Below are 27397 nucleotides of genomic sequence, written 5' to 3' on the forward strand. Positions count from 1 at the left end.
GTTTTTGTGTTTTAATTTAATATGTTTATAAGCATATGTAAACATTTAGGAGCATATTTTTATCATAGGTCTAAAAACATTTATTAAATACCTGTGAAGAAATACCATTAAAAAAACTATTTGGTTCTGAATTTTTATTAGAAGATGGTCTTTTGAAGTTAGTCCTTTCAGTACTTCTCAGATGCCTGTCATGTACCCAGTGGAGTCCTTGGAAAGAAGGCCTATGTAAAGAGGCCAGCCTGGAGGTCAATACCGTGTTCTAGTTTATTCTGGACATTGAGTACCAAGTAGCATTGGCAAAAGTCACCATCATAGCATTGAAAAAACATGAAGTTGCTAAGATGCTTTTTGAGTATCCTCAAAATAGATAGTGTTTCAGTTTGTCCCATAAGAGGAAAGACTTGTCCTGGAACCCATGAAAATGATTTCTGAAGAGTTCTTGGCTCTCTGTTGAAAGACAAGAAAATATAAGCCTGTTCCTTTGGATCAAAGAGAAACTACTGAAATTCACACATTTGTCATTAGATTAACATGACTTCACCGAACACTACCATGTCTAGTATTGGCTTAGTTACTATGAAGATTGAGTAGAATTTACTTTTTTTTGAGACAGAGTCTTGCTCTGTCACCCAGGCTGCAGTGCAGTGGCGCTATCTCAGCTCACTCAAGCTCTGCCTCCTGGGTTCACGCCATTCTGCCTCAGTCTCCCGAGTAGCTGGGACTACAGGCACCCGCTACCATGCCTGGCTAATTTTTTATATTTTTAGTAGAGACAGGGTCTCACCCTGTTAGCCAGGATGATCTCGATCTCCTGACCTCGTAATTCGCCCACCTCAGCCTCCCAGAGTGCTGGGATTACAGGCATGAGCACCGCGCCTGGCCTGAGTAGAATTTACAAGCCCCTTGACAAAGCATTTGCAATGTGGGTAGGGACAGAAACAGATAAAGCAATCAGTGGGACAACTTTCAAATGTCAGCAGTATATATTAATACAAATTTTATAGTACAGATAGGAAAACATGCTAATTGTATGGAACAAAAAAGATCATTAAGATTAGATAAATTATTGGGGGCTTTTGGTACTTAGAGTGAAAGTTAGCTCCATTCTCATTGCATGGGCCATTTTTCCTCCACAGCACTCTTCCTTATCTCACCTCTTCTTCCTCTTACTCCCTTTCCCCATTTGCAGGAGTTGAAACTAATTTTATGCATTAAATATTGAGTTCGTGTGCCATGCATTGTGCCAGAAGCCATGGAGTCTGTGCTAGAAATACATGGTGCAAAAATAGCCCTCATAATCCAAAAGGAAGAAGAAAAATGTGGTAAATGTTGTATTGAGAAAAATGAAGGAAATCCTTTATGCTAGAGCTGGGAGACTGTATTAGTCACCTCACCCTACCATAACAAGATGCCACAGACTGAGTGGCTTAAATGGAAGTTTATTTTCTCACAGTTCTGGAAGCTAAAAGTACATGATCAAGGTGCAGGCAGGGTTGGTTTCTAGTGAGACTTGGCTCATAGGTGGCTATCAGTCTTATCTGGTTAGAGTACCCCGTCCTCTATGACCTCATTTAATCTTAATTATCTCTTAGGGCCCTATCTCCTTATATAGTCACACTGTGGGTTAGTACTTAAACATATGCATTTTTGAGGGACCCAATCCAATCCATAACAGAGGCCAGGAGTCTGGACACCACTCCAGGAAAGTGATAATCAAAACAGGTCAGCAGCGTCAGTGTAGAGCAGTTCCTCGGGCTGAAACAGTAACTAGAGAGTAGAGTTAACTGACAAATCTTTCCTACTCCCTCCAGGCTTCTGCCAAAGTTGTCATGAAGCGCTGAGATGACATGGGGCTGTATCCTGAAGAGAGGACATGTTTGATGTGGGCTAAGTTTTAATTTGGTTCACGTATACAAACAGGGAAATATACACTAGAACTTTTTTTTTTTTTTTTTTTTTTTGTTGAGACAGAGTCTCGCTCTGCCGCTGGGGCTGGAGTGCAGTGGCCGGATCTCAGCTCACTGCAAGCTCTGCCTCCCGGGTTTACGCCATTCTCCTGCCTCAGCCTCCCGAGTAGCTGGGACTACAGGCGCCCGCCACCTCGCCCGGCTAGTTTTTTGTATTTTTAGTAGAGACGGGGTTTCACTGTGTTAGCCAGGATGGTCTCGATCTCCTGACCTCGTGATCCGCCCGTCTCAGCCTCCCAAAGTGCTGGGATTACAGGCTTGAGCCACCGCGCCCGGCCTACACTAGAACTTTTTATCAGGAGTCATGTCACATCAGAAATAGTCTCACATTTTTCCAGACCAACTGGTTAACTATGGAAATGCAAATAAAAAGTAAGGATACCGGGCTGGGCGCAGTGGCTCAGGTCTGTAATCCCAGCACTTTGGCAGGCCGAGGCGGGCGGATCACAAGGTCAGGAGTTCAAGACCAGCCTGGCCAATATGATGAAACCCCGTCTCTACTAAAAATACAAAAATTAGCCAGGCGTGGTGGCATGTGTCTGTAGTCCCAGCTACTCATGAGGCTATGGCAGAAGAATTGCTTGAACCTGGGAAGTGGAGGTTGCAGTGAGCTGAGAGTGTGCCACTGCATTCCATCCTGGGTGACAGAGCCAGACTCCATCTCAAAAAAAAAAAAAAAGGTAAGGATACCATAGGCAGAGTATGAATACATTAACTTCATACTCCCCTCTCTTACCAGCTTCTAGACACTTCTGTATTTTATGGTGCTGCCTATTTATAGTGTTATGACCATTTTTTTAAAGTGAGAACTGTGCTGTTTACCTTTAGAAATAATTGTTCACCAAAAAATTCCTCCACAGTTCCTTCACAGGTGTAAACAAAGTGCAAAAGGAAACCGAGGTTTGACACTCGGACTTGAAAAAATTTTAAAAAGTAATATAAAATTGGTTAGATTTTGGGAGTTAAAACCATTTGGGGAAACTACAAGGGCTAATTCCAGGTCTTGGGTAGGAAATATACAAAGTTAAGCTTGTGTTATCGAAGCAAGAAAGCATTCAAGGACTAATAGGGATACGTCAAAGACACAGATGGCTTAATGTGGCTTCCACTGGCCACATTTGGGACAATTTGAGCATCAACAAGAATTACGATGTTAAAGGAGTATATTATATTGAATTAAAAAAAACCCTTTAAATCAATAACTTTAAAAACACCTTGATTCCCATAGTGATGAAAACACTAAAATGGAGGTGTGGAAAGAAAGCCAGTTAACAAACACAGAAGGCATGATACTATTACAGAATCATTTATAACTCCTATTGTAACAACAGAGTCAGTGAAGGACTGTATAAAGCAGTTGGGGAACAGGGTATTCATATGGCCTCAAGGTATAATCTACAGATTGCTTACCAGTTCCTAAGGGGAAAATGGGGGAAAATGTACTATTAGAATGAAGAGATGTAGCCACCATCTTTACCAAGTGATCAAAGTTAGCATTACTAATATAATTGAGTTATGTGTCCCTGTGAGTTGGCAACACCTCTTAGGTAGTATTCTTGCTAAAGTGCTCGATCTGAATCTAATCATGAGGGAAACAAAATCTGACAAATCCAGAATGAGGGATATTCTACAAGACAACTGGCCTAGGCTCATCACAACATTTAATGATTTAATTTTAAAAAGAGGGTGAAGGAGGCTGATCTGGATTAAAAGAGACAATAACTAATAACAGCTTATGGGTTGAAAAAATAAAACTGCTATGGAAATAATTTTGGGGACAATGGGGAAATTTGAATATGAACTGTATAATAAATGATTTTATGGAATTACTAATTTTCTTAGGTTTGATCATGTATTGCGGTTACACAGGAAAATGTTCGTATTCTTGGAAGAAGCATGTTAACATATTTGGGGGTGAAGAATCTGCAACTTACTTTCAAAGAATTTAGTAAAAATCATTGGGTGGGGCTGTGAATGTGGAGAGAACAGATGGAGAGAAATCAAACGTGGCAAAATGCTAACAACGAGCTGAAGGACAGCTAAACGAAAGCTCACTGTACTATTTTTAAAACTTTTCTGTAGCTATAAACCGTTTTTTCTGAGAAAGTCGAGGAGCGTGAACGTCTTTCAAGAAAGGCCAGCGCAACTGCACCCAAAAGCTGAGAGGAGATTGGAAAACGCCTCTCAAAATAACAGTCCCGCCCTTCCCGAGGCGCTTCCCTACAGGCTGTTCCAGTCACGTGGTGGCTGTGGCCCCGCCCACAGCTCCCAGAGGCCCGCGCGCGCCGTCTGCAGTTCGGCCGCTTCCTCTTGGCGGGTGGGCTGCAGCCATGGAAGGCGAGCCTCCACCTGTGGAGGAGCGGCGGCGGCTGCAGGAGGAGCTGAGCGAGTTCGTGGAGAGCTGCTGCCGGACGCTGGAGGAGGTGACGGCGTCCCTGGGCTGGGACCTGGATAGTCTGGATCCCGGGGAAGAGGAGGCGGCGGAGGTGAGGGGCGCGGCCGCGGGGCCCTTTCGGGGACTATCGGCCCGCGGTCTTCTCTGGAAGAAGGGAGATCCGCACTGGCAGCCGCGGAGGAAGGGCGAGGAATCGTCGTCCGTGTGCAGAGCCGCGATGGGCGCCCGGGACCCGAGGGGAGCCGCGGGCCCTGGAGCAACCCTGACCTCCCTGAGTCCTGGGCTCGGGCGCGCGAGGGCCTCCCGAAGGCTCCACGCCGACCTCCGGTGCGGCGCTCCTCCCGCGGAACTTCGAGCTTAAAGAAAACGGGGGGCCGGGCGCGGTGGCTTACACCTGTAATCCCAGCACTTTGAGAGGCCAAGGCGGGAGGATCCCTTGAGCCCAGGAGTTCGAGACTACCCTGGGCAATATGGGGAAACCTCTTCCTACCAAAAATACAAAAATTAGCCGAGTGTGATGGTGTGAGCCTGTGGCCCCAGCTGTTTGGGAGGCTGGAGTGGGAGGATCGCTTGAGCCCAGGAGGTCGAGGTTGCGGTGAGCCGAGATCGCTCCGCTGCATTCCAGCCTGGGCAATAGAGCAAGACCCTGTCTCAAAACACAAACAAACAAAATTCCGGAAGATGTGTTGAGTGAGGAGGGAATGGCAGATTTGGTATTTATTTAGAAAGTAAGTGAATGGGTCTCAGAGTGCTGCAGAGGGATTGGCGGTTTGCATTGTCATCTGTCATATGGATTCCGCAGCTGCACCAGATTCGGTGTCAGGAGAGCTGGGAGTTTGCCAGTTCGCCTTTCTATGCCTTAAAATTGGACACTTCTTACTGGGACAGCCCCGATTCTAGGATTATTAAAGGATGTCACCAAGAAATGGTAACTGGCAACTCCCGTGGACATTAGCATTGCTTTTTTTAAAATGTAGGCAAGTGTATTTAGAGTGAACAATGGTGATTTTTGTTTTTTGTGGGGTGTTTTTTGGTGGAGTGAGAGGAAGGGAAGTGCTCCAATGTGGGGTAATTCATTATCTTTAATATTACTTCTGGGTTTACCACGCTGTAATAATTTCTCCTGGGTTTAAGTTACTGATTCCTGAGACATTTAAAATATATTTGATTTCTGCATATACCATTCATTATTTATTGTATTAAAAGCACAGAAGAAATTAAAGGATCTTTATTGTTCATTTAGAGGGGTATTTGAAGCTGGGAATTCCATTGAGTGGGACTTACCAGACCTTTCCATACATTGTTTACTCAGCATTGGAGTAACATTGGATTCCTTGTATTAACATTTAAATATCACTTTGTTTGTGCCACTTAAAATACATTGCTTCATTTAATACTCAGAATAACCCTGTGAGGTAGGTATTGTTGACCACATTTCATAGACAAGGAAAGGGACACAGAGGTAATAATTTGTCCAAGGATACACTGCTAGTAAATGGCAATTAGGATTTCCACCGGTGTTTTAGTACTAAAATTTAGTGAACAACAGTTACAGTTCCTGGTCCTCACAGAGCTTATTGTCTGGTGGTGGTGAGGGGGAATACGGAGAACTCAACTGTTATATTATCATGGGTCTATGATGGGTGGGGTTGGAATTGCTATAGTACAGTTTATTATAGGCTGTGGTGGACAAAGTGGTGGTCAACAAAGGCTTCCTGGACAAAGTGAATTCTAAGCTGGTAAATAAAAGTGATCTGAATTAACTAGGGGATTGGGGAGTGAGAAGAAGCATCAACAGCATGTGTAGAAGTTCAGAGACAGGGAGTAACCATATCAGGAAGCAAGTAGTTAAGGATAGCTAGAGCATAGGGTGTAGAGTTACCGCAGAACGATGCTGGGGGGTAGAGGTCAGATCTTAAATGTCCTTGTTAGCCATATTAGAAAGTCTAGATTTTTTTTTTTTTAAATGAAGGCAGTGGGGAGGCATGGAAGTATTTTAAGCTGGGGCATATCATAATCATATTTACCTTTTAGTAAAATAATAACATACATTTATTGAATGCTTGCTATGTACCAGGCCCTATTTGAATTCCTTTATGTGTATAAACTTTGGTATACTTTTTTAAATCTTCACAATCACTTTTTGAGAGAGGTCCTGCTATTATTTTCATTTTATATAATAGATAAGGAAAATGAGACAAAGAGAGATTAAGTACCTCACCCAAATTCATGCAGCCAGTAAGTGGCAGAGCTGGAATTCAGACCAGGTACAGGATGGAAAATGAAGGGCAGGGCAGCAAGACTGGAAACAGAGAGAGAAAGCGAGCGTAGTCAGGAGATGGCTGTTGTATTCCAGCAGAGAGTTGATGATCCCTGATTTGGGGAAGTGGCAGTGGGGATGGAGGATGTTGAGGGATTTTCAGAAATATTCAGGAGTTAAATTGGCAGGGCTAGGTGATTGATTGGATATGGGTGATGAGGGAGAAGACGTGGTTTCTTGCTTGAGCAAGTGGGACCTTTCACTGAAATGGAAAGTACAAGAGGAGTAGGTTTGAGGGTTAGGAGACGATGAGTAGAATGAATTTATTTTTGTTTGTGTTGAACTTTTAGTGTCTTTAGTATATGGTACTGGACAGAAACAAGGTTTAAAGATATAAATTTTGGGAGTCCTCACTGTATAGTGAGAGTTGCAGCCTTGAGATCTTTCTTTCAGTAAGCAGATACTAAATAGCAAAAGGTCAGTGGTTATATTAATTTATGAAAACCAACATCTAAAGGGGGACAAATAGAGCAAGGTAGACAGATATTTAGAGGAGACCAAATAGAAGAAGCCAGAGAGGTAGAAAGAACATGAGGGGTGTGTCTGAATGACAAATGAACAGTTGGAGTGCGACCTTCCAAGAGTTCAGATATGACAAGACAGTGACATGTTCTTTGGCTTTAGTAGCAAGGTTGTTAGTGACCTATTGACTGGTTTCAGTGGGGTGATGGTGGCAGTGAGTGAGGAATGGTTATAGATGAGGTTGTTTAGACAGTGAGTGTAAATACACATTTCAAAGAGTTAGGCTTTGAAGGAGTGGACAGAGGACAGGGGCATTAGAGAGTTAGGGGTTGAAGGAGTTTTGTTTTTCTTTAATACACACCCACATGGGGGTTGAGAGAGGCCTGTAAAAGAGGATGCACTAGACAGTACTGGTACATAATTAAATGGTAAACATTTAATGGTAATAATTATTTATTTTAATATTATGTACCGATTTTCTTTGTTTCTGTTTGATTTTTATAGGATGAAGTTGTGTTATGTCCTTACGATTCCAATCATCACATGCCTAAATCGTCTTTAGCAAAGCACATGGCATCTTGTAGATTGAGGAAAATGGGCTATACCAAAGAAGAAGAGGTACCATATATTTATTATTTTATAGTAAAATATATATGTATATGTCATGCATTTCATGCCTTAATTCACAATTTTTGGAAGTTATATTGTGAGGCTCACCAACATGAAATAATAGCCCTTACTTGAAGGGTAGGATGGTACTTGCCTAATTTCACAAATTATTATGAGAAATAATTAAGTGATACTAATCTATTGTTTATGTCAAGTCTTAAAATAGTCAATTATCTGATACTTAAGAACACTAAGATTTTTTTTTTCAGGATGAAATGTATAATCCTGAGTTTTTCTATGAGAATGTGAAGATACCTTCAATTACTTTGAGTAAGTATTAAGTTATTATAATTTTAAAATATCTTAGTGTAGATACTGATTTTTCATTTTTGCATTATCGAAAGAATGGATTTTATAAGCATGCTTACGATTAAGAAGGACATTTAGTATCTTAAAAGCATGTAGAATTAATTAATGTACAAGGCAACTAATTCACATAATCTGAAGTTTAGAGACCAGGCTTGTATTTTTTTTTTTTTTTTTTTGAGACGGAGTCTTGCTTTGTCACCCAGGCTAGAGTGCAGTGGCCGGATCTCAGCTCACTGCAAGCTCCGCCTCCCAGGTTCACGCCATTCTCCTGGCTCAGCCTCCCGCGTAGCTGGGACTACAGGCGCCTGCCACCTCGCCCGGCTAGTTTTTTTTTTGTATGTTTTAGTAGAGACGGCGTTTCACCATGTTAGCCAGGATGGTCTCGATCTCCTGACCTCGTGATCCGCCCGTCTCGGCCTCCCAAAGTGCTGGGATTACAGGCTTGAGCCACCGTGCCCGGCCTGACCAGGCTTGTATTAATAGGCAGTGAAAACCTTACAAAGCTTTGTGTAGTAGAGCAGACACCTTCCTTCTCAGTTACAACAAAAATTTGAGCCTGTGACATAGATTGAAGGATGAGACTGAAGATGGACATGTGTTCCAGGGATTCACAGCATATATAGAGGTTAAAGTCTTGGGCTCTTGAAAGAGAATGTCCTGATTCAACTCCTGTTTTTATCATGAACAGATGTGACTTTCAGCGAGGTAATTAACCTGTTTGTTGCCTAAATTTCTTTATAAAATGGAGATGGTTATAATAGCACTTTGCGAGGATTAAGTGATATATATATAATATTCTTAGAATAATGTCAGGCACTTAGCTGGAGTCAGCTAAAGGGTCACAGAGTTGTGACCATTACAGCACAGGCTTCGAGAATGTTAGCTGTTACTGGTCAGTAAAATTTGTCGCTGCTACTGCTGCATGCCTAATTATAGGCATGAACTGCTTGAAGTCTGATTACTTACTGGGCTGTAGATAAATCTGAAAGGATTCTGTGTTCAGATTTCATAGACAGGGATGTGGATATTTCTTAAGATTCTGGAAGGTTTGTCCACGTGCCCAAAGGGCTTGGATCAGAAACCAGTTAATCATTTAATTATGGTCACTGATGATTCATATTGTATTTATGGATTTTTTTTTTTTTGACAGATAAGGACTCACAATTCCAGATAATTAAACAAGCTAGAACTGCAGTTGGGAAAGACAGTGATTGTTATAATCAAAGTAAGTGGCATTACAGTTTAAGTGAATTAATGAATCAAATTATTATTTTTCTCATAAACATGTTACTAATTTCAAGAAAAACCTGTGAAAACTGTTACATGGGAAAGGTTAAGTTTTACATTTAGCATTAGGCTAATTTGCTTCATTTCACCATCATTTGTTAGATGTTTCCTGTTGAGATACACTAGAGTCTCATTAGGACACTGTCTTAGCTAGGGGTTCATCCTTTGGAATAACCTGGTGATTTATAGGTGAGATTGTCTTGTGGCTAATACAAAAAACTGTTATTTAGTAAATACAGATGGTCCCAACTTAATGATGATTTGATTTAGGATTTTTTCAATTTTATGATGGTATGAAAACAATGCACAATCACAAGGTTTTAGACTTTAAGTACTAGTGATTCTTTTATCAGACTCTGGGCTGCATTTTCAACTTAACCGTATAAAGTTTATGATGGGTTTATCGGGATGTAACCCCATGTAAGTCAAGGAACATCTATAAATGCCACTGAGTGAGACTCTTTTACCCTGAGATTTCCTCTCTTTAGAGTATTGAAATGCAATGTAAAGAAAAGGCTTAGGCTGAAAGAGATTAGTCTCCACAGGTACCCTCAGATTGCTACACAGTAAGTGAGTTGGTTTGAAGTGATGAATGCTTGGGATCCCCTTCTCAGAAAAAAAGTACAAACACAAAAGTTTTACATATAATTTCAGAGGATTCATATTAATAGATCCTTTCATGCCCACCTTTAGAGCTGGGTTAAAGAGTTCTCCCTGGGAACTTCAGCAGAGAATAGGTTAGAAGTTTTAAGCATAAGCTTTTAGGAAATTGAAAGAAAACTTAATCCATCAAAAACAGAGACATAGGCCAGACACGGTGGCTCACGCCTGTCATCCCAGCACTTTGGGAGGCTGAGGCGGGTGGATCACCTGAGGTCAGGAGTTGAAGACCACCCTGGCCAACATGGCGAAACACTAAAAAATACAAAAATTAGCTGGGCATGGTGGCAAGTGCCTGTAATCCCAGCTACCTGAGAGACCGAGGCAGGAATTATTGCTGGAACCCAGGAGGCGGAGGTTTCAGTGAGTCCAGATCGCACCATTGCACTCCAGCGTGGGCAACAGAGCGAAACTCCATCTCAAAAACAAACCAACAAACACATAGACAAATGAGTTAATAAAAGTTTAAATTTCTCATGAATGTAGATATGATATGACATCTAGCCAAAACCTGAGTGGCTTCTCTTATAAGGATTTCTATTTCTGCATTGTCTTCTTTGAACCTTCTGTAGGTAGCTTTCTCTGCACAACTTACCTTTTTTTCCTCATTCTTTTTTCTAGCTGAATTATATTTACCAGGCTGTAGTCATGGTTGGTTTTCTCCCTCATTGAAGTTGAGGATCTTTACCAAATATTGTTTTAAGTCAGTATCTGGACTTGATTTCTCAGAGTTGCACTGTGGCTACAGAAGGAAGACCATCCTTAGCTGTCTATATTACATGGGTTCTCTACAACAGCCAGAAGCACATTTCTTGTATTTTTTGTTTTGAGGTTCCCACTTTTGTCCCTGTCAGCGAAATTCCAGATTTTTTTCTTTGAGGGAGACAGTTGACTCTCATTTTATTTATTCGGACAGATTACTGAGCTGTGACTAGACTGGTCAAGCCTTTTTTGGCCTCTGCTATTGGTTCTACTCATATCCCCTGGTAGTGTACCCATAAAAAAGTTGGAAGTTTTTGGTTTTTGAAGAGGTTAATAATACTTAAAGGACTTTGTTTGACTCTTAAGTGGTTAGATTTACTGAATTTATTTTAGAGTTGAAAGAGAACTTGGAGATCATCTAATACAGTGTCTGCATTTTACAGATAAGAAAAACTATCTGATGGAGACATGATAAAGTTCTAGTGTGTTGGTTCTAAAAGTCCTCCATATTTTTATTTTTTAAAAGGTTATTTTTTTAAAGCTCTTTTATGAATTACATTTCTCTTTCACAACAAACTTGTGATAAACTGAATGATATTTTCCCCTCCATGATAGGTGAAGAAACAGACACAAAAAATGAAGTAACTCGCCTTTGCTAGATAATAGCAAAGTGGATCCAGAACTAAGTTCTGAATTTTGACACAAACTCTGAACTGAGTTGATTTTCTGTTAGATACCCTACATTTAGTAAAATTTGTGGACTAGGATTCTAGATATTGCTCAAATTTATTTATCATGTCTTTCATGATTAAGTGGAAGAATATCACAAACTTCGTATCTCTACATACTAATTGTGACTATTGGTGCTGTTAATTGTTAATTCTGCTTTGCGTAAACCTGTTTTAGAGAAATAAAAGTAGCTGCTTGGCCATGTATTAATGATGACAACTCTGAGTTTTTGTTTCTTTATCTGTAATATAAAACTCTATTTATAGAGTTGTTGAGAGGAACAGAGATAATGGATGCTAAACAAGCCCTAGCTCCAAAAATTGGTAGCTTCTATGGTCTAAGTGGAAATTAATGTACAGAAAGTAATATTAAGATAATGAAATGGATGAGTTTTATATATATAAGTAATTTAGAAAATGTTCTGCTTTTTAATTTTTATAACGGTAATAAGGGAGATTTGGACATGGAGCTTAGTTCTTTTCAAAAGCAAATAATTACTTCGAATGAATAGTTCTTTTGCTAGGTAAGAGGAACTTTGATTTTGAATTCTTACACTATCTTAAATTAAGATATAATTGTTACCAGTAACTTTTTTTTCTTTTTTTTTGAGGCTGTCTTGCTCTGCCATCCAGGCTGGAGTTTAATGGCACAATCTCGGCTCACTGCTAGCTCGGCCTCCTGGGTTCACGCCATTCTCCTGCCTCAGGCTACCGAGTAGCAGGGACTGCAGGCACCTGCCACCATACCGGGCTAATTTTTTTGTATTTTTTTAGTAGAGATGGAGTTTCACCATGTTAGCCAGGATGGTCTCGATTTCCTGACCTCGTGATCCACCCACCTTGGCCTCCCAAAGTGTTGGGATTACAGGCGTGAGCTACTGTGCCTGGCCAACAGTAACTTTTTATATGATCTTTAACCTTGTTTAAAAATTTTTTTTTGGCTGTGCATGGTGGCGCATGCCTGTAATCCCAGCACTTTGGGAGGCCGAGGTAGGCAGATCACCTGAGGTCAGGAGTTTGAGACCAGCCTGGCCAACATGGTGAAACCCTGTCTCTACTAAAAATACAAAAATTAGCCAGACGCTATGGTGCATGCCTGTAATCCAGCTACTCAGGAGGCTGAGGCAGGAGAATCGCTTGAACCTGGGAGGCGGAGGTTGCAGTGAGCCAAGATGGCGCCACTGCAGTCTAGTCTGGGCGACAGAGTGAGACTCTGTCTCAAAAAAAAAAAAATTTTTGTTTTATGTTCTCTGTAGAGAGTTATGCAATTTCTGAACAGATTATTTTTGTGGCTCATTTATGTCTTAGACATTTTAAGATCTTTTCCCTCAGGACAAGACTTTCTTTAAATATCTTATTGATGTATTTACTTCGAAGGGAGAATGACTCACATGAAAAATTTTACATTTCTCCATCTAATTCATATTTTGTTTGTTACACACTGAAATGTAAGTTTTTTGACAAGGTTTTATATGCATGTTTTCATTTCATCTGTCATGTCAGGCCTAAACTCAGTGTACAGAATTCTCAATCTTAAACTTTATGAAAGCTCGAACAGCTATTAGATGTACATACTTGTTTTCAGATATAGTTACTTCGGCTAATTTTTTAACCAAGATATTTCAATCATAAACAATCAGTTTATGTTTAGTGGTTTATCTTTTTCCTTCAATATTAAATATTCAAGTTGTATATTTCAGTATCGTGAAGTGTGTTTGAGTCATGGCCATGATCAGTGTGCTATCAAAGATACTTTAAAAGACAGGATAGAATGGCTTTAGATCCAGTCTGTTCCTATCACTTGTGAGACTTTGGGCAAGTCATGTTACTTCTATGACCCTTAATTTCTTTATCTGTAATGTTAGGGAATTGACTCTGAATGAATTCTCCCTAAAATTCTGAATTTGTATCTTTGTGACAACACCTGCTACTACTATTTAATGTTGTATGTTATATGTTTAAGATCCCCTTTGATAACAAAAGTAACTAACAAGAATTAGAATTGGCATTATTAAAACAATAGATTAGAGTTTCAGTTTGGGGTGATGAAAAAATTCTAGAGATGGATAGAGGTTGCACAACAATGTGAATGCACTTCATGTCTCTGAACAGTACGCTGAAAATATAGTTAGAATCTTAAATTTTATGTTATATATTTTGCCACAAAAAACCTGCAAAAACAGGCAGCCAAAGGGTCTTAGAGTTATTATAATTACAGCGCATTCATATGTACCTTTAAATCATTTAGAAACATGCATTTTGAAAATTTACATTTTATGTAAATGTAAGTTTATTTAAGTATGTTTATCCTTTTTGTTGTCAGAAATATCTATGTTCCGAATGAATTGAATGCAGTTTGTTGCTTAACCTTTCCTGTACTTTTTCTTTTTCAGTAATTGGGGTGAGTATAAAGAGGAATTAGGAACCTGAATGTACTCCTTATTTAAAGATATGCAGTATCCTTTTTGCAAATGATATCCTTTTAAAAGTATCACTCAAATTTCTAAACTTTATCTTAATACCTGTCACATATTATAGTCTTGAATTGGAATTTTGGTTGAATTACAAGGAATTTAAGTGTCAGTCTTCATCATAAACTTAAGCTGAATAAATTGAAGAAAATGCTAAAATAATTTAAGAAGGAAATTATATTTCTTTGTTTAAAAATAACAGGCAAAGGTTTATATGGAGCTTGTTTGTAATACATCATTACTTTCTAATCTTTGTTTTTCTCCCAAATTTTTATAGCCTATATTCAAAGGAATTAGGCTTATCAAAGCTGTTTTTATAATTTTGTATTATAAAATGCTTACTATAATTAGAATAAAATTGATTGACTTGAAAGGGAACCCTTTTTTTTCCATTAATTCAAAACCCTTTGACTAGTAAAAATGGCCATGTATTGTTATGTAAAGCCGTGTTAAACCATGGCCTCAGATTGACTGCAGCGCTCCTCTTAATATGTAGACAAGTAGTACCTCTTTTTGTTGTAATGCTTAGTTCATAGTATGCTCTCATTTGAATTCTTTTTGCCTCTACCTAGGAACTTAATGAGGTTAGACTTTATCAAATATAAGTATCTGGAAAGAGCTACTGATTTTATGTTCTATGAACCAGTTACTACTTTAGAATAAGTTAGCAAACAATAAAAGGATTCCTTTAGTAGCTCATGTTCTTTGTTTGCATTAGTGAATAATGAAGTCTAGAAAGAATTGTTTTAAATTGCTTTTTTTACAGTTCCAATCATTTTTTTATTTGAGAAAATTTGAATCTCAAAACAAAAATTTTCTTCAATGTTTAATACATCACATCAAGGTATTGTATTTACTTTTTTTCACTAATGAGCAGATTTTAGAAAATTCTGTAATTACTGGGGGGCACTGCTATTAACTTTTTTCAGTTAATTTGGTTAAGCCACTATGCTTCCTCCTCAGGAAATTAAAATGAGTTTAGTTTCAATTTAATCTGTTCTTTTCTGGCCTGACGAGGTGTGGGATTTCTGCTACTTAATTATTTTTTGGCCCCTAGCTCTAAGTCCTTGCACAAGTGGGATATATTTTGAATATTGACCATCTAGCTTGATGTCTCATACAAAAGATATTTTTTACACAGTTTTTAATATTTCCATAGTTTATTTTCAAAGGGACTATAATGCATATTACTTATTAAAAGCATTTTCTTCCCAACTTTGATGGGGAAAAGCCTATCAACAGATACCTACTTTTGTAGATGGCTATAAAAATTGTTACCCAAAAGGTTTTCTTAGAGCAAATTGTCTTTTATGATTATTCCTGCCTGCCTTCTTGGGATCTGTCTTTATATTGTTGGAGAGAATAGCAAACATCCATAATACGTTGTATTTTTTTTGTGGATATAACATTCAGGATAGAATTGTTGTTTGTCATTTATTGCTTAGATTGATATTTTGTATATTTAGAGATTGTGAAAAAGAGTTTGTGTTAATATTGCATTATTAAAGCACATGTTTGAAGATAATTAGTAGATTTTAAGTTCACAGTGCTTCATGTATTGTTTATTCTTGTGATTTTATTTTCACTTTAGGGATTTATTCTTCTTTGCCTGTTGAAGTTCCTCTGAATCACAAACGGTTTGTTTGTGATCTAACTCAAGCTGATCGTCTTGCCCTCTATGATTTCGTAGTTGAGGAGACAAAGAAAAAGCGCTCTGATTCTCAGATTATTGAAAATGACAGTGATCTCTTTGTAGACTTGGCTGCCAAAATCAATCAAGGTTTGAGATGCACATCATAGCTTTACTTTTTTTCATTATCATTTTATTCTGTGAGTGTTATTAAGATGATTTAATTGTCGGGCCACTTTGAGTTAGAGTAAAATGGTTTTATATCATTTAATATTGAAGTGAAGTTGGCCCTCTGTAACTGTGGGTTCCACATCCATCAATTTGACCAACTGTGGATTGAAAATATTTGGAAAAAATAAAAATGGGTGGTTGCCCCTGTACTATACATGTAGAGACTTTTTATTGTCATAATTCCATAAACAATATATTAACAACTATTCATACAGCATTTACTTCGTATCAGGTTTTTGGTGTTTTTTTTGTTTTTGTTTTTTTGTTTGTTTGTTTGTTTGAGACAGAGTCTTACTCTGTCGCCCAGGCTGGAGTGCCGTAGCGCTATCTCTGTTTGTTGCAATCTCTGCCTCCCAAGCTCAAGCGATTCTTGTGCCTCAGCCTCCTGAGTAGCTGAGATTACAGACGTGGGCCACCATGCCTGGCTAATTTTTGTATTTTTAGTAGAGATGAGGTTTTGCTACGTTGGTCAGGCTAGTCTCAAACCCCTGGCCTCAAGTGATCCTCCTGTCTTGGCCTCCCAAAGTGCTGGGATTACAGGCTTGAGCCACTGTACCTGGCCTGTATTAGGTATTGAAAGTAGTTTAGAGATGACTTCAAGTGTACAGGAGGGTGTGTGTAGGTTATATATAAATACTGCACCATTTTATATCAGAGACTTGAGCATCCATGGATTTTGGTATCCTTGGGGGTTCCTGAACAAATCCTCCACGGATACTGAGGGATATTTACTCAGTACCTGAGGTTTTACTCTGACTTTTACATTAAATGTACCTTCTTTCTGTAAGAATATTACAACTGTGCTGTTACTTTAATCCATGTACCTAAGCACTCTTATGTTCAACTAATGGCTGGAGAAAAGGAATGATATAAAACTTAGCCCGTGTATATAAATAATATACAATTTTTAGAATGTTTTTATGTGCTACTTTGAAACGAGTTAAAAATATAGGATTGTGATGTGTTTATTTGATAATTCATAGAATTTAAAAGGTTTGAAGGATATAATAATTTTATTTTATCCTTTCATTAGATAATAGTCGAAAAAGTCCAAAATCCTACCTTGAAATCCTAGCAGAAGTAAGAGATTATAAAAGAAGACGCCAGTCCTATAGAGCTAAGAATGTTCACATAACCAAGAAATCATATACTGAGGTAAGTTTTACATAATCTTTGTTGATAACAAAAATTTTCTTTTGGTAATTTTCTAAATCTGTTCTATGAATTTCCACAATTTTTTGGAAATTTTCTGAAAGTGTCTTCAGGGTGGCCACACCTGATTTGTATCTGTTCCATCAGTTCTAGACCCACCCTTTAGCAAGCAAAGGCTTTCATAGTACAAGAACCTTATATAAAACAATTGTACAATCTTAAAAGGTATCTCCTTGTGAGAAAATAGTAGTGTATCATGGTAAGAGCATGAGTTTGGGCTTTAGGTAGACCTCACATTGAGTTTTGATTCTGCTATTTCTCATTGGCTCTTTGACTTGAGCAAGTTGTTGAGATTTTTAGATCGAATGTTTTCTTTTCGTAATAAGAATATAATCTTTGCAGGGTTGTTATGAGAATTGACTGACAATGCATGCAAACACAAATTTCTTCATGGATATTAGCTATTATCTTTTTTGGCAGAAAGCATGTTTTTATGTACTCTAGTAAATATTTGGGCTTAAGAAATGTGTTGATATACATTATTTATACATTAGTCTCTTAGTGTATATCTAGACTTATTTTCAGATGCCATTTAATGGCTCATTAGCGTTGATGAATTTTTTTGGTGTATGAATTACCTTGCCCAGACTCTACAAATAATTTCCTCATCAATTCCCTAATTGTTCCCATATTTTTTCTTACTTCTCTCTGATGTAAAAGACCTTCCATAATTTGGCCTCCTTTTCCCAAGCATTTTCTTTTGCTTTAGTCAAGCATGTCTCTTAAACTGTATCTGATTGCATATAATTACTCTTACCTCCATGCCCTATTACCTGATATTTTCTTACCTGAAATGCTCTGTTTTTGCCATTTTAAATGTTGTTGAGTTTAAAGGCCACCATTTCCATGAGGTGCTAGTTGACTAATCTATCACTAGTTTATTGTACTTATACTTTGTACCACACAGCTTAACTCTAAATTTTATGCTGTTCTTTTTTACAATTAAAGTCTGTGTTTTAGACTTACCTTCCCAAGTAGAGGCCTGGGTCCCTGTCGTACTACCTTGGTGATTCTTACAGTCCCTAAGATACTTGGCTCATCAGTTGTTTATTCTCTGGCCTCATAACCCTTGTAATCAAGCTTAAATTGTTGCTGCTAGCATTCTTCATGATTTTATAGTTTATATTTTATTGTGGAAATATTCAAACATACTAAAGTGGATAGCATCGTCTAAGGAACCCTTATGTACCCATCACCCAGCTTCAAAAATTGAAATATAAGATTGGCAAGGGCTTCATAGAGAATGTAGCATTTGAGCAAAAGGGAGAAGCAAGGAGGAGTAAAGGAATGTCTGCTTATTGACTCTTTCGTATGTGGTGGACCTGAGCTGGGTGGGTTCTGTGCAAATAGCAGACTTCAAGGCACTTATGTAGAGCTGCTGACAGGGAGGCTTGTAGGCCTGCTAGGGAAGTGCAAGAGCTGGAACTGGAGATAGGTGTGTGTGACTCATGTCACTCCGCTAGGTTTGACCTTGGTGTATCTTAGGTTTTCCATGGGAGAATATAGTGGAGGAGGAGAAGTGGTGGATAAGGATTTTCTGGGTAGAAAAACTAGCATTCTGAAAAGCAGATAAAAGTTTAGGAGTTTTTCAGAAACTCATTAGTAACCCAGGGTGGCTAGAGCTTAGGGCTTCATTGAGAGATGAGGCTAGGTTGTATCTGATGTAGTAAAATCCTGGAGGGCTTTGAAGGCTTCATTAAGGAGTTTGGATATTGTTCCATTTTACTTTGAGAGCCATTGAAAGTTTCTTTAAGGTAAGGAGAAATGCAGTCAGGCCTGAATGATAGTGTTTCTGAGATTGCCTCTTGTCCCCTATACCTTTTTTCTGGAAACATTTTCTGTTTAATCATGAGGGAAGTGTAAGCTCCTATTTTAGTTTTGTCTTTGCTTCTGCAGTGACTAACACTGTGCTTGGTGGCATGGGTGAATAGGAAAGTTTCCTTGTAGAGTCATTCAGAAAGTATCTGTGAAGTGGCTGTATGTTTCATATTTTGTCTTAAGTCATATGATTAAGTCCAGATGACTTAATTATAAGGTTTTTAGAAAATCATTTGTAAATAATCTCTAACAGAGAGATAAATTGCAAAACTAAAAATAGTACCAAGAACTCCCATATTGCCTTTACCCAGGTTACCCATTGTTAGCATTTTGCCACGTAGCTTATCATTGGCACTCTCTCTTTCTCTGTCTCGATCTGTACATATTGTTTTCCCCTGAATTCTTTAAGGGTTAAATTACATACATCATAACCCTTTATCCCCGGTGTGTATTTCGTAAGAACAGAGATATTTTCTCACATAAAGGTAGTACAGTTTTAGCAACTTCAAATTTAATATTGCTATAAAACTTTTATCTGCTATTCATATTCCAGTTTGACCATTGCCTTTTCTGTGTTCTCTAAACTACACAAGTCCCACAGTCTATTATGTCATAGCGCTTAGTAAATATTTGATTGTTAGCACTGATTTTTCTAGCGCTATAGTCTTAATTTTTTGAGCAGTTTCCTTACCTGAAGTTCGGTGCTTACCTCTCCCAAGGTGATTCGAGATGTGATAAATGTGCACATGGAAGAACTCAGCAATCACTGGCAAGAAGAACAAGAGAAGGCAGAGGATGATGCTGAAAAGTACGTCGTTATCTTTATTGGTGAAAATACTCTCTTTGATAACAGATAACAATTAACTTATAATTGTTAAATTTTAGCATCTCCAAAACCCTTGATAGCACATAATATCCTCATGAAAATGCTTTTTGTTTTTTGTTATCGGTGCCCAGAGTTATTATACCAGAGTTGTTCTGACATTACCCTTTGACAGTTTTCAGGGGACAACCATATTAGTGAAATATTTAAATAGCAAAACATACTAATATTTATGCCTAGTGTTCCATTATTGGAACGCCAAACCTGTGGGAATTATTTATATCCTACTGCCCACCAAGGTCTCATTGCAAAAATTTTAAAAATTGCAACCTCAGGCATAAAAGGGTTACGAGCTCTGTTTATTTGTTGTCTTATATGGGTTATAAGATTGTGCGTATTGAGACCATATCTACCATTGGTTTGATATAGAATATTACGCTTTAGACTGGTGTGTCTGTGTATGTATACTGGAGACCAGTGGTAAAACAAACTGATTAACATTCTTTTCTATGTTTTAGGAATGAAGAAAGGCGATCAGCTTCAGTAGATTCACGGCAGTCTGGTGGAAGCTATTTGGATGCTGAGTGTTCACGACATAGAAGGGACCGGAGTAGAAGCCCACATAAAAGAAAAAGAAATAAAGATAAGGATAAAAACTGTGAGTCGAGAAGAAGGAAAGAGAGGTGGGTCTAACCCTGCATCATCCAACATTGAATTCTCTACTTTTTAAAAGTAGAACAGGTTCTTCTGTTGTAAACCATGCTGAGAAAATAGATTTTAAGAATAAGCTAAAGTAAGGAGAGTAAACAATTGATTATGATTCTTAACATTCATTATAGTTCAGTTCAAATAGCCACCACTCTAGTGACATAGTTCTCTACATGTGTGATTGGATATTTTTTTCCCTTTTTTATCTCTTGCTTGCTTGCTTCCTAAACAGGACATATGAAAGTATTGTCTAGGCAGGATGTTAACTGTATTAAACACGTGCTTTCCTAGATCCCTTTCTTTTGCTCCTTCCTTCCTTCCTCTTTCTCTTATTCTTTCTTTCTTTTTCCTGCTAATTCCTCAAATAAGGGTATATTGACATTGTCAAAATTGACAGTCAATTTTGCCATTGTTAGTAAAATTTTTATAGCTCGAGAGATATGAATTAACACCGAATTAATAAATGTAAATCATTTGCGGTCTATTTCTGTATTCCAGCTGCTTACAATGTACCTGGATCTCGAGTTCATCAGGTCTAGAACTAAACTTACCTTTTTCTCAGTCTGCTCCTTTTTCCCCAGCATTACTATCCTGGTTAAAGAGATGACTCTCATCTATTAACTTAAGTCAGAAATCAAGGAGTCATTTTAGATACTTACTTCCACTCCTTACCATCTGGTCAGTTCCTAATGAAATGATGGTCATTTTCCTGATTTTTCTAGTTTTCTCTAAACTTACTGCATATAATTGCATCCCTTGTGTACTGCTTAGAGTGAATAGTCACCTCATAGAACTCTTCAGTGGTGGCCTGGCATGGTGGCTCATGCCTGTAACCCCTAAACTTTGGGAGGCTGAGGCAGGTGGATCACTTGAGCTCAGGAGTTCAAGGCCATCCCGGGCAACCTGGCAAAACCTCGTCTCTACAAAGAATACAAAGATTAGCCGGTCCCAGTGTCTTGTGGGGCTGAGGCAGGAAGAGTGCTTGAGCCTGGGAGGTTGAGGCTGCAGTGAGCCATATTCTCACTCCTGCACTCCAGCCTGGGCAACAAAGTGAGACCCCGTCTAAAAAAAGTGGGAACTCTTCAGTGGCAAAATTCACATTCTTTTGAATGACTCTCAAGACTTCTGGGATCCTGGCTCCTACCTACTTCTTGTATTTTGCTACTACCCCATGAAATGCATAACTTGTGCTCTAGCCAGCCTGAGTTAATTAGAGTTCCTCATCCACACCGTGCCACATCTGTGCCTTTCCACTTTGTGTTCTGCTGCCTACCTGGTTTTCAAAGCCTCCTTACTCCTCCTTATCCTTTAAGACCCATCTCAGCCATTTCCTGAAGCCTTTTTCTCACTGGTTCAAGCAGAGCAGATCATCTTTTCCATTTTGTCGCCACCTTACCTAGCTCATATTTGTTCTTGAGCTTAATAGTTATTATTATCGCTGCTAGACTGTGAGCTCCATAAAGGCAAGGTCTGTATCTTATTTAGTTTTATATACAAAGTGCTTTCAAATATTAGGCTCTCAAATAATATCCTGTCTCTCCAGGGCCACTGGTAATCAGGAATTAAAGCTTATTGTATTGGTTTGGTAATTTTGTTCATCTTACTATCATTCAGTTAATTAGGTTTAAAGCCAACTATGACTTAGTCCTTTTTTTTTACTTAGTCCTTTTCTTGTACAAATGAAATATTTGCTTAGTAATCCTTTTTGATTCATATGCTGTTTTGTAATAACTATAGTGCTGCTTCTACTTAAGTAATTTTTGACATCTCTAATCAATCCCTGTTGACTTAAATACATTAGAAGTCCTCAAAATCCAAACATTAAATAATTTTTATTTAAAGAAGATAAACTGGATATAAGCAAGAAATACTTCTCAACAGGCTAATCTTTGATATCCACCCCTGGGGTGGACTGAATTATAGGGACTTGGTTTATCTGACATAAACCAGAACAAGTAAAACATTCATTTAGAAGTAAAGTGTCCCAGCTACTCGGGAGGATGAGGCAGGAGAATTTTTTTTTTTTTTTAAGAGTATGTATGAAAAATGCATTATTAAAACTAAGAGACAGGCCGGGCGCGGTGGCTCATGCCTGTAATCCCAGCACTTTGGGAGGCTGAGGCGGGCAGATCACCTAAGGTCAGGAATTAAGGACCAGCCTGATCAACATGGCGAAACCCTGTCTCTACTAAAAATACAAAAAATAGCCGGGCGTGTTGGTGCACACCTGAAATCCCAGCTACAAGGGAGGCTGAGACAGGAGAATCACTTGAATCTGGGAGACGGAGGTTGCAGTGAGCCGAGACTGTGCCATTGCGCTCCAGCCTGGGCAACAAGAGTGAAACTCCATCTCAAGAAAACAAAAACAAACAAAAAAACGAAGAGACAAAACTGAAATAGGAATAATCAAAATGATTTTTTTAAATTACACTTTGAAGTTCTGCTTTAAAATTAACTTTGAGTATATGTAAATGATAGATACTCAGAAAATTCATTTCAATAGAATATTAAAGTAGTATATTACTGTTGAATTATTTTAAAGCTCTGATATTAAAATGTCCATCATTTATAACCATTTTTTTAATACCTCTTTTATTTCAGGGATGGAGAAAGACACCATAGTCATAAAAGAAGAAAGCAAAAAATATAAATGAAGTACTTGTACATGTATTAATTATGCTTATGCCATGGTAACCAATATGCTGATATATTAATTGGAATTGCTTTGCATAGGAGAATGTTTTTATGATCTGTTTAGTGCTTATTATTTTCCAATAAATATGCTTCAAACCATGAGTACACTATTAGGCCCTACAACTTTGTTTTCCTTATATTTTATTAGATGATTTGCTTCCTATAACTGATCTTGTTTTGTTCTTTTTGCTAATATTTGTATCTCAAAATTCTTTAATTAAAAAAGTCAATATTTATCATATGTAAATTAAATGTGAATACATTCTCATTGCAAAAAAACTACATCTTATAAATAAGGCTAACCCTTAGAACACTATCTGCAGTCCTGTCCTCACCCCAGCAGCGACTGCTGTTTACCACTACGCTGGTGAATTGTAGTAGGGACAAACAATGTAAATATTGAAGAGAAATGGCCTGACTAATTAAAATATGATGTAGTCATGGAGGATAGATTATTGTATTGGAGTTAAAGAATCTAGATCCATATTAACCTGGATTGGTCTCAAAAACATAATGCTCAGTGAAAATAGCAAGTTGTGGAAAGTTATATACAAATTATATATATGTACAAAACAATACTATGCATTTTCTATGGCTATATAATGTATGTAAGTCTATTTTTAAAGGTTCATAAGAATCCATACCAGAGTTCTAACAGCGAGTAGGGGGTATAGATGAGAGATTAGAGGTGCAAATCAGGATTGGGAGGGTGGTCAAAGGGAACTTTAGCTTTATCCATAACACATTTTTTTTTAAAAAAAAAAAGGTATTCATGTTTCATTTAATTTAAAATATACTGTCATGTTGTGTTTTATAAATCAACTCAATTGAGGTACTATTTACATACATTTAATTGCACCCTTTTTAAGTGTGTATTTTATTGGGTTTTGACAGATTCATAGCTCTGTGCAACCACCATCACAATCAAGATACAAATATTTTCATTACCCCCAAAATTCTCATACCCCTTTTCCCAATCAATTCCTCTACCCCTAGCCCTAGGCAGCCACAGATCTGCTTTTGGTTACCATTGATTAGATTTGTCCTTTGTAGAATTCGTGTAAATGGAATACTGCAGTATGTACTCTGCCTTCTTCCACACTACAGATTTTTGAGATTGATCCCTGTGCGTCAGTTGTCCTATTTTTTTTTTTGTTACTGAGTAGTATGTTCTATTGTATGTCAGATCATTCAGGTGAGACTTTGGCGTGAAATGTTAAGCATCTGACATCTAAATAGCAATATTTTGAATATTGGAAACTCAGGTTAAAGATTTTGTTTCCAAGTAGAAATGAAATCTTATTGTTTCAATAAGTAGCTGACAGTGACAGAAAGATTGACTGGATTTGGATCAGATTGGCTGTTAGGCTTCAGGTATGGGAAACAGCTCTCAGATTTATAAATTGGAAATCACCAGGTTACTTGCCAATATATAGTCATATTGCTGCCATTCTACTTAATTTCTAAATATATAAAATCCACTTTTAAAAATTGTAAAAGCAAGGACTCGGGAGTGACTGATGAATCATGAAATTGCTGCTTTTATAGATCAAAACTACTTGAATCATCAGGAATTGTTTCATATTGTGTGAAAATTTATAATTTTGTTTTAAATTATGATTTCATTTTACTAACTGGAAGAAACAGAAGAGTAAAATTGGCATATTTAGGTTTTTTGTAGAAGAAAGACGTGAAAATTAGGAGTGGATTGGAGAAATTGGGGGAAAATAGAACAGTACGGAGAAAGGAAGAGATTGAAAACGTAACCGAAGTTCTTTAAAGCTCACATTTTATAGTATCACTGCTGCAAACTAATAAAATGTGGCATTGAATGAAAAGAGGCATTTGTTTGATCCTTGAACGAATTAATCTTACATACTTCCCTGTTTGTGTTTTGAACCTTTCGCTAGATATGAGCCACTTGAGAGCAGGGTTTGTACCTTCATCAGTGTGACCCCTGTGCCTGCAACCTCATAGTTGTTAATATGTAATTTCAAATTTTGACAAAAGCATTTTCACTGCCCTGTCACATAAAATCTAGTTTTTATTTCCAGAGTGCTGATGAATAATTACTATAGCTGCTGGCCATCTTGCCCATCCATTAAGGTACCTTCTCACAAACATTTCTAATCTACTGGCTGGAGTACATTGGTGCAGTCCATAGTTCACTGCAGCCTCAAACTCATAGGCTCAGGCGATCCTCTTGCCCTGGCCCACCGTGTAGCTGGAACTATAGGTGTGCACCACTACACCTGGCTAATTTTTTGGTTTTTTTAGAGATGGAGTCTTGCTATGTTGCCTAGGCTGGTCTTGAACTCCTGGGCTCAGATGATCCTCCTGTCCTCAGCTTCCCAAAATGCTGGGAGCCACCAGGCATCAGGCGCGAGCTACCACACCTGTCTAAAAAGTATATGTTTTTAAATTTTTTTGTAGAGACAGGATCTCACTATGTTCCCCAGCCGGTCTCAAGCTCCTGGCCTCAGTCAGCCTCCTAAAGTGCTGGGATTACAAGTGTGAGCCACTGTGCCTGGTCACTTTAATTGCAATACTGACAAGTCAACTGCCATGCAGAGCCCAGGGCACTGGTTATATTCAATAAGAAATTGAACTCAGCACTTAGAATTTTAAATTATATCAATGATCTTAAAGTATTTGCCACTTTTGAGTTCAGCTAACTGGATAATCTCAAATCAAACCCTTCAGTGAATATTCATTGTCAAGTGGTAAATTTGAGATAAAATATTTTAAATGCATTGAGAAATATTTTCTAATTACCTGTGTATGCTATAGTACAGATATTAATTCTATAAACCTGTTCATAGGTCTTCCTCCCGGTCTTCTGAGGACATTTTCTGTTTCTTTTTAGTGAGCTCATGAATGTCTAAGGGTTCTTGTGCAAAGCTTTGTTGCATTCTAAGTATAAAAAAATAAAACCCACTTATATTGCTTGAGTTTGTTTACAAGACACTTATGTAGCTTGCTTTTTCATTTGCTGTAATTGATCCTGCAGGTGTGTTAATTATAAACTAATGCTCTTTTAAACCACACTTATTTTATTATATTAGTGATTGTGCTTCCTGCTGTGGTCACAAATTTGGGAGGTTTTGGTGTTACAGAAAGTGCTCATAGCTTTTGTATATTTGGACTGGGACCAGTAATTTCTAGAGCTCCCTTCAGGAAAGAAAAAATAAGATTTGCTAGATGTAAGGAACGCTGAGCTAGATTCATCTTTATTGAATAAGCCAAGTCACTTCCCCATTCTAAAAACAAGTAAGTCCACCTAAGAAAAAACAGGCTGCCTTAAAATAGCATATAAATTCCTAAACTAGTTTTTAGTCCTTTGTTTGAGTATTATAAAGCAGGGGGCACTTCCAGTTTACAATGTTGCTACATACTCCATTGGGAGAATGGTAAATGAAGAAAGGCTGCAGGCTCCAGGGAGTCCTGCCTTAGGAGTTTCACATCTTGTGGCACCAATGAAGGGATCTGGGTTTGAGTTACTTGAGTACTCTTTATGAGGCTAATTTCCCGTGAGAGTGGAGCTTTAGTAACCCGTGTACCTCCAGCTGCAAGCCGTGACTCCTAGTCTAGAATGAGGAAGGTCATTAAGGGAGCGTCAGGAATACAGAGATGAAGCAGGAGCCTGGGCTTTGTTTGGTAATGCCAACACAATTAATGTAATAAATTCTTCTCATACTGACAGAATATCTGATCAAAGAGGGCAGTATGATGAGTCAGGTACAATACAGGCTGTGTAACCCTGGGCCGACTCTTAGTCTCTCCATGCCTTCTCCATACTGTACACCCTCAGAGGATTGTCAGGCTTAATGTGATCTGGCCCATGCGGTGTCTGACATATGGCAGGTACTGAATGCCCACTGTTGCTGTGCTTTGTAACACAGGTGTGAGCTCTTTCTACTCTGGCTCCTGTGTCTGGTTTTGCTTATGGACCAACCTGGATATCTTACTGTGCCCTCAGAGAATTCTCTCACACAATAGTATTAGCAAATCAGTGAAGACTTCAAAAAGAAGTCTGTATAGGAGATGCTTCATGTTACCTACCTCTAGGGCATATATATATATATACAGCTGGTACACACATGAATCAACCAGTATTAAAATACTGAAATACTTCTAAACTTGCTGGTAAATAACTTGTTCAAAGCCCCACCTTCCCTTTCGTGCTTTGTCCTGGAAATTCTTGACCGTCTCCTAGACACCACCATGATCCAACAACAAAAAAATAAAATAAAAAAAAGAAAAGCCAGTGCCTGGAGCAGCTGGGGGCCTTGGAGCACCCTGTTCCAGGAA

The 27397-nt window shown here is 38.2% G+C and overlaps 1 protein-coding gene across 1 annotated transcript; it reads left to right on the forward strand.

Annotated features, from left to right (window-relative positions):
• The first annotated feature begins 4258 nt into the window (after positions 1 to 4258).
• SNRNP48 (small nuclear ribonucleoprotein U11/U12 subunit 48) lies at positions 4259 to 26138 on the forward strand. The gene is made up of 9 exons (XM_050787459.1): positions 4259 to 4453; positions 7649 to 7762; positions 8023 to 8083; positions 9273 to 9347; positions 15562 to 15750; positions 16865 to 16986; positions 19581 to 19669; positions 20203 to 20367; positions 22994 to 26138. Exons 1-9 carry the CDS (start codon positions 4298 to 4300, stop codon positions 23040 to 23042), a joined length of 1020 nt encoding a protein of 339 aa, XP_050643416.1. The 5' UTR covers positions 4259 to 4297; the 3' UTR covers positions 23043 to 26138.
• The last annotated feature ends 1259 nt before the right edge of the window (positions 26139 to 27397 follow it).

This window comes from Macaca thibetana, chromosome 4 (assembly GCF_024542745.1).
Source record: "Macaca thibetana thibetana isolate TM-01 chromosome 4, ASM2454274v1, whole genome shotgun sequence".
Classification (NCBI taxonomy): domain Eukaryota; kingdom Metazoa; phylum Chordata; class Mammalia; order Primates; family Cercopithecidae; genus Macaca; species Macaca thibetana.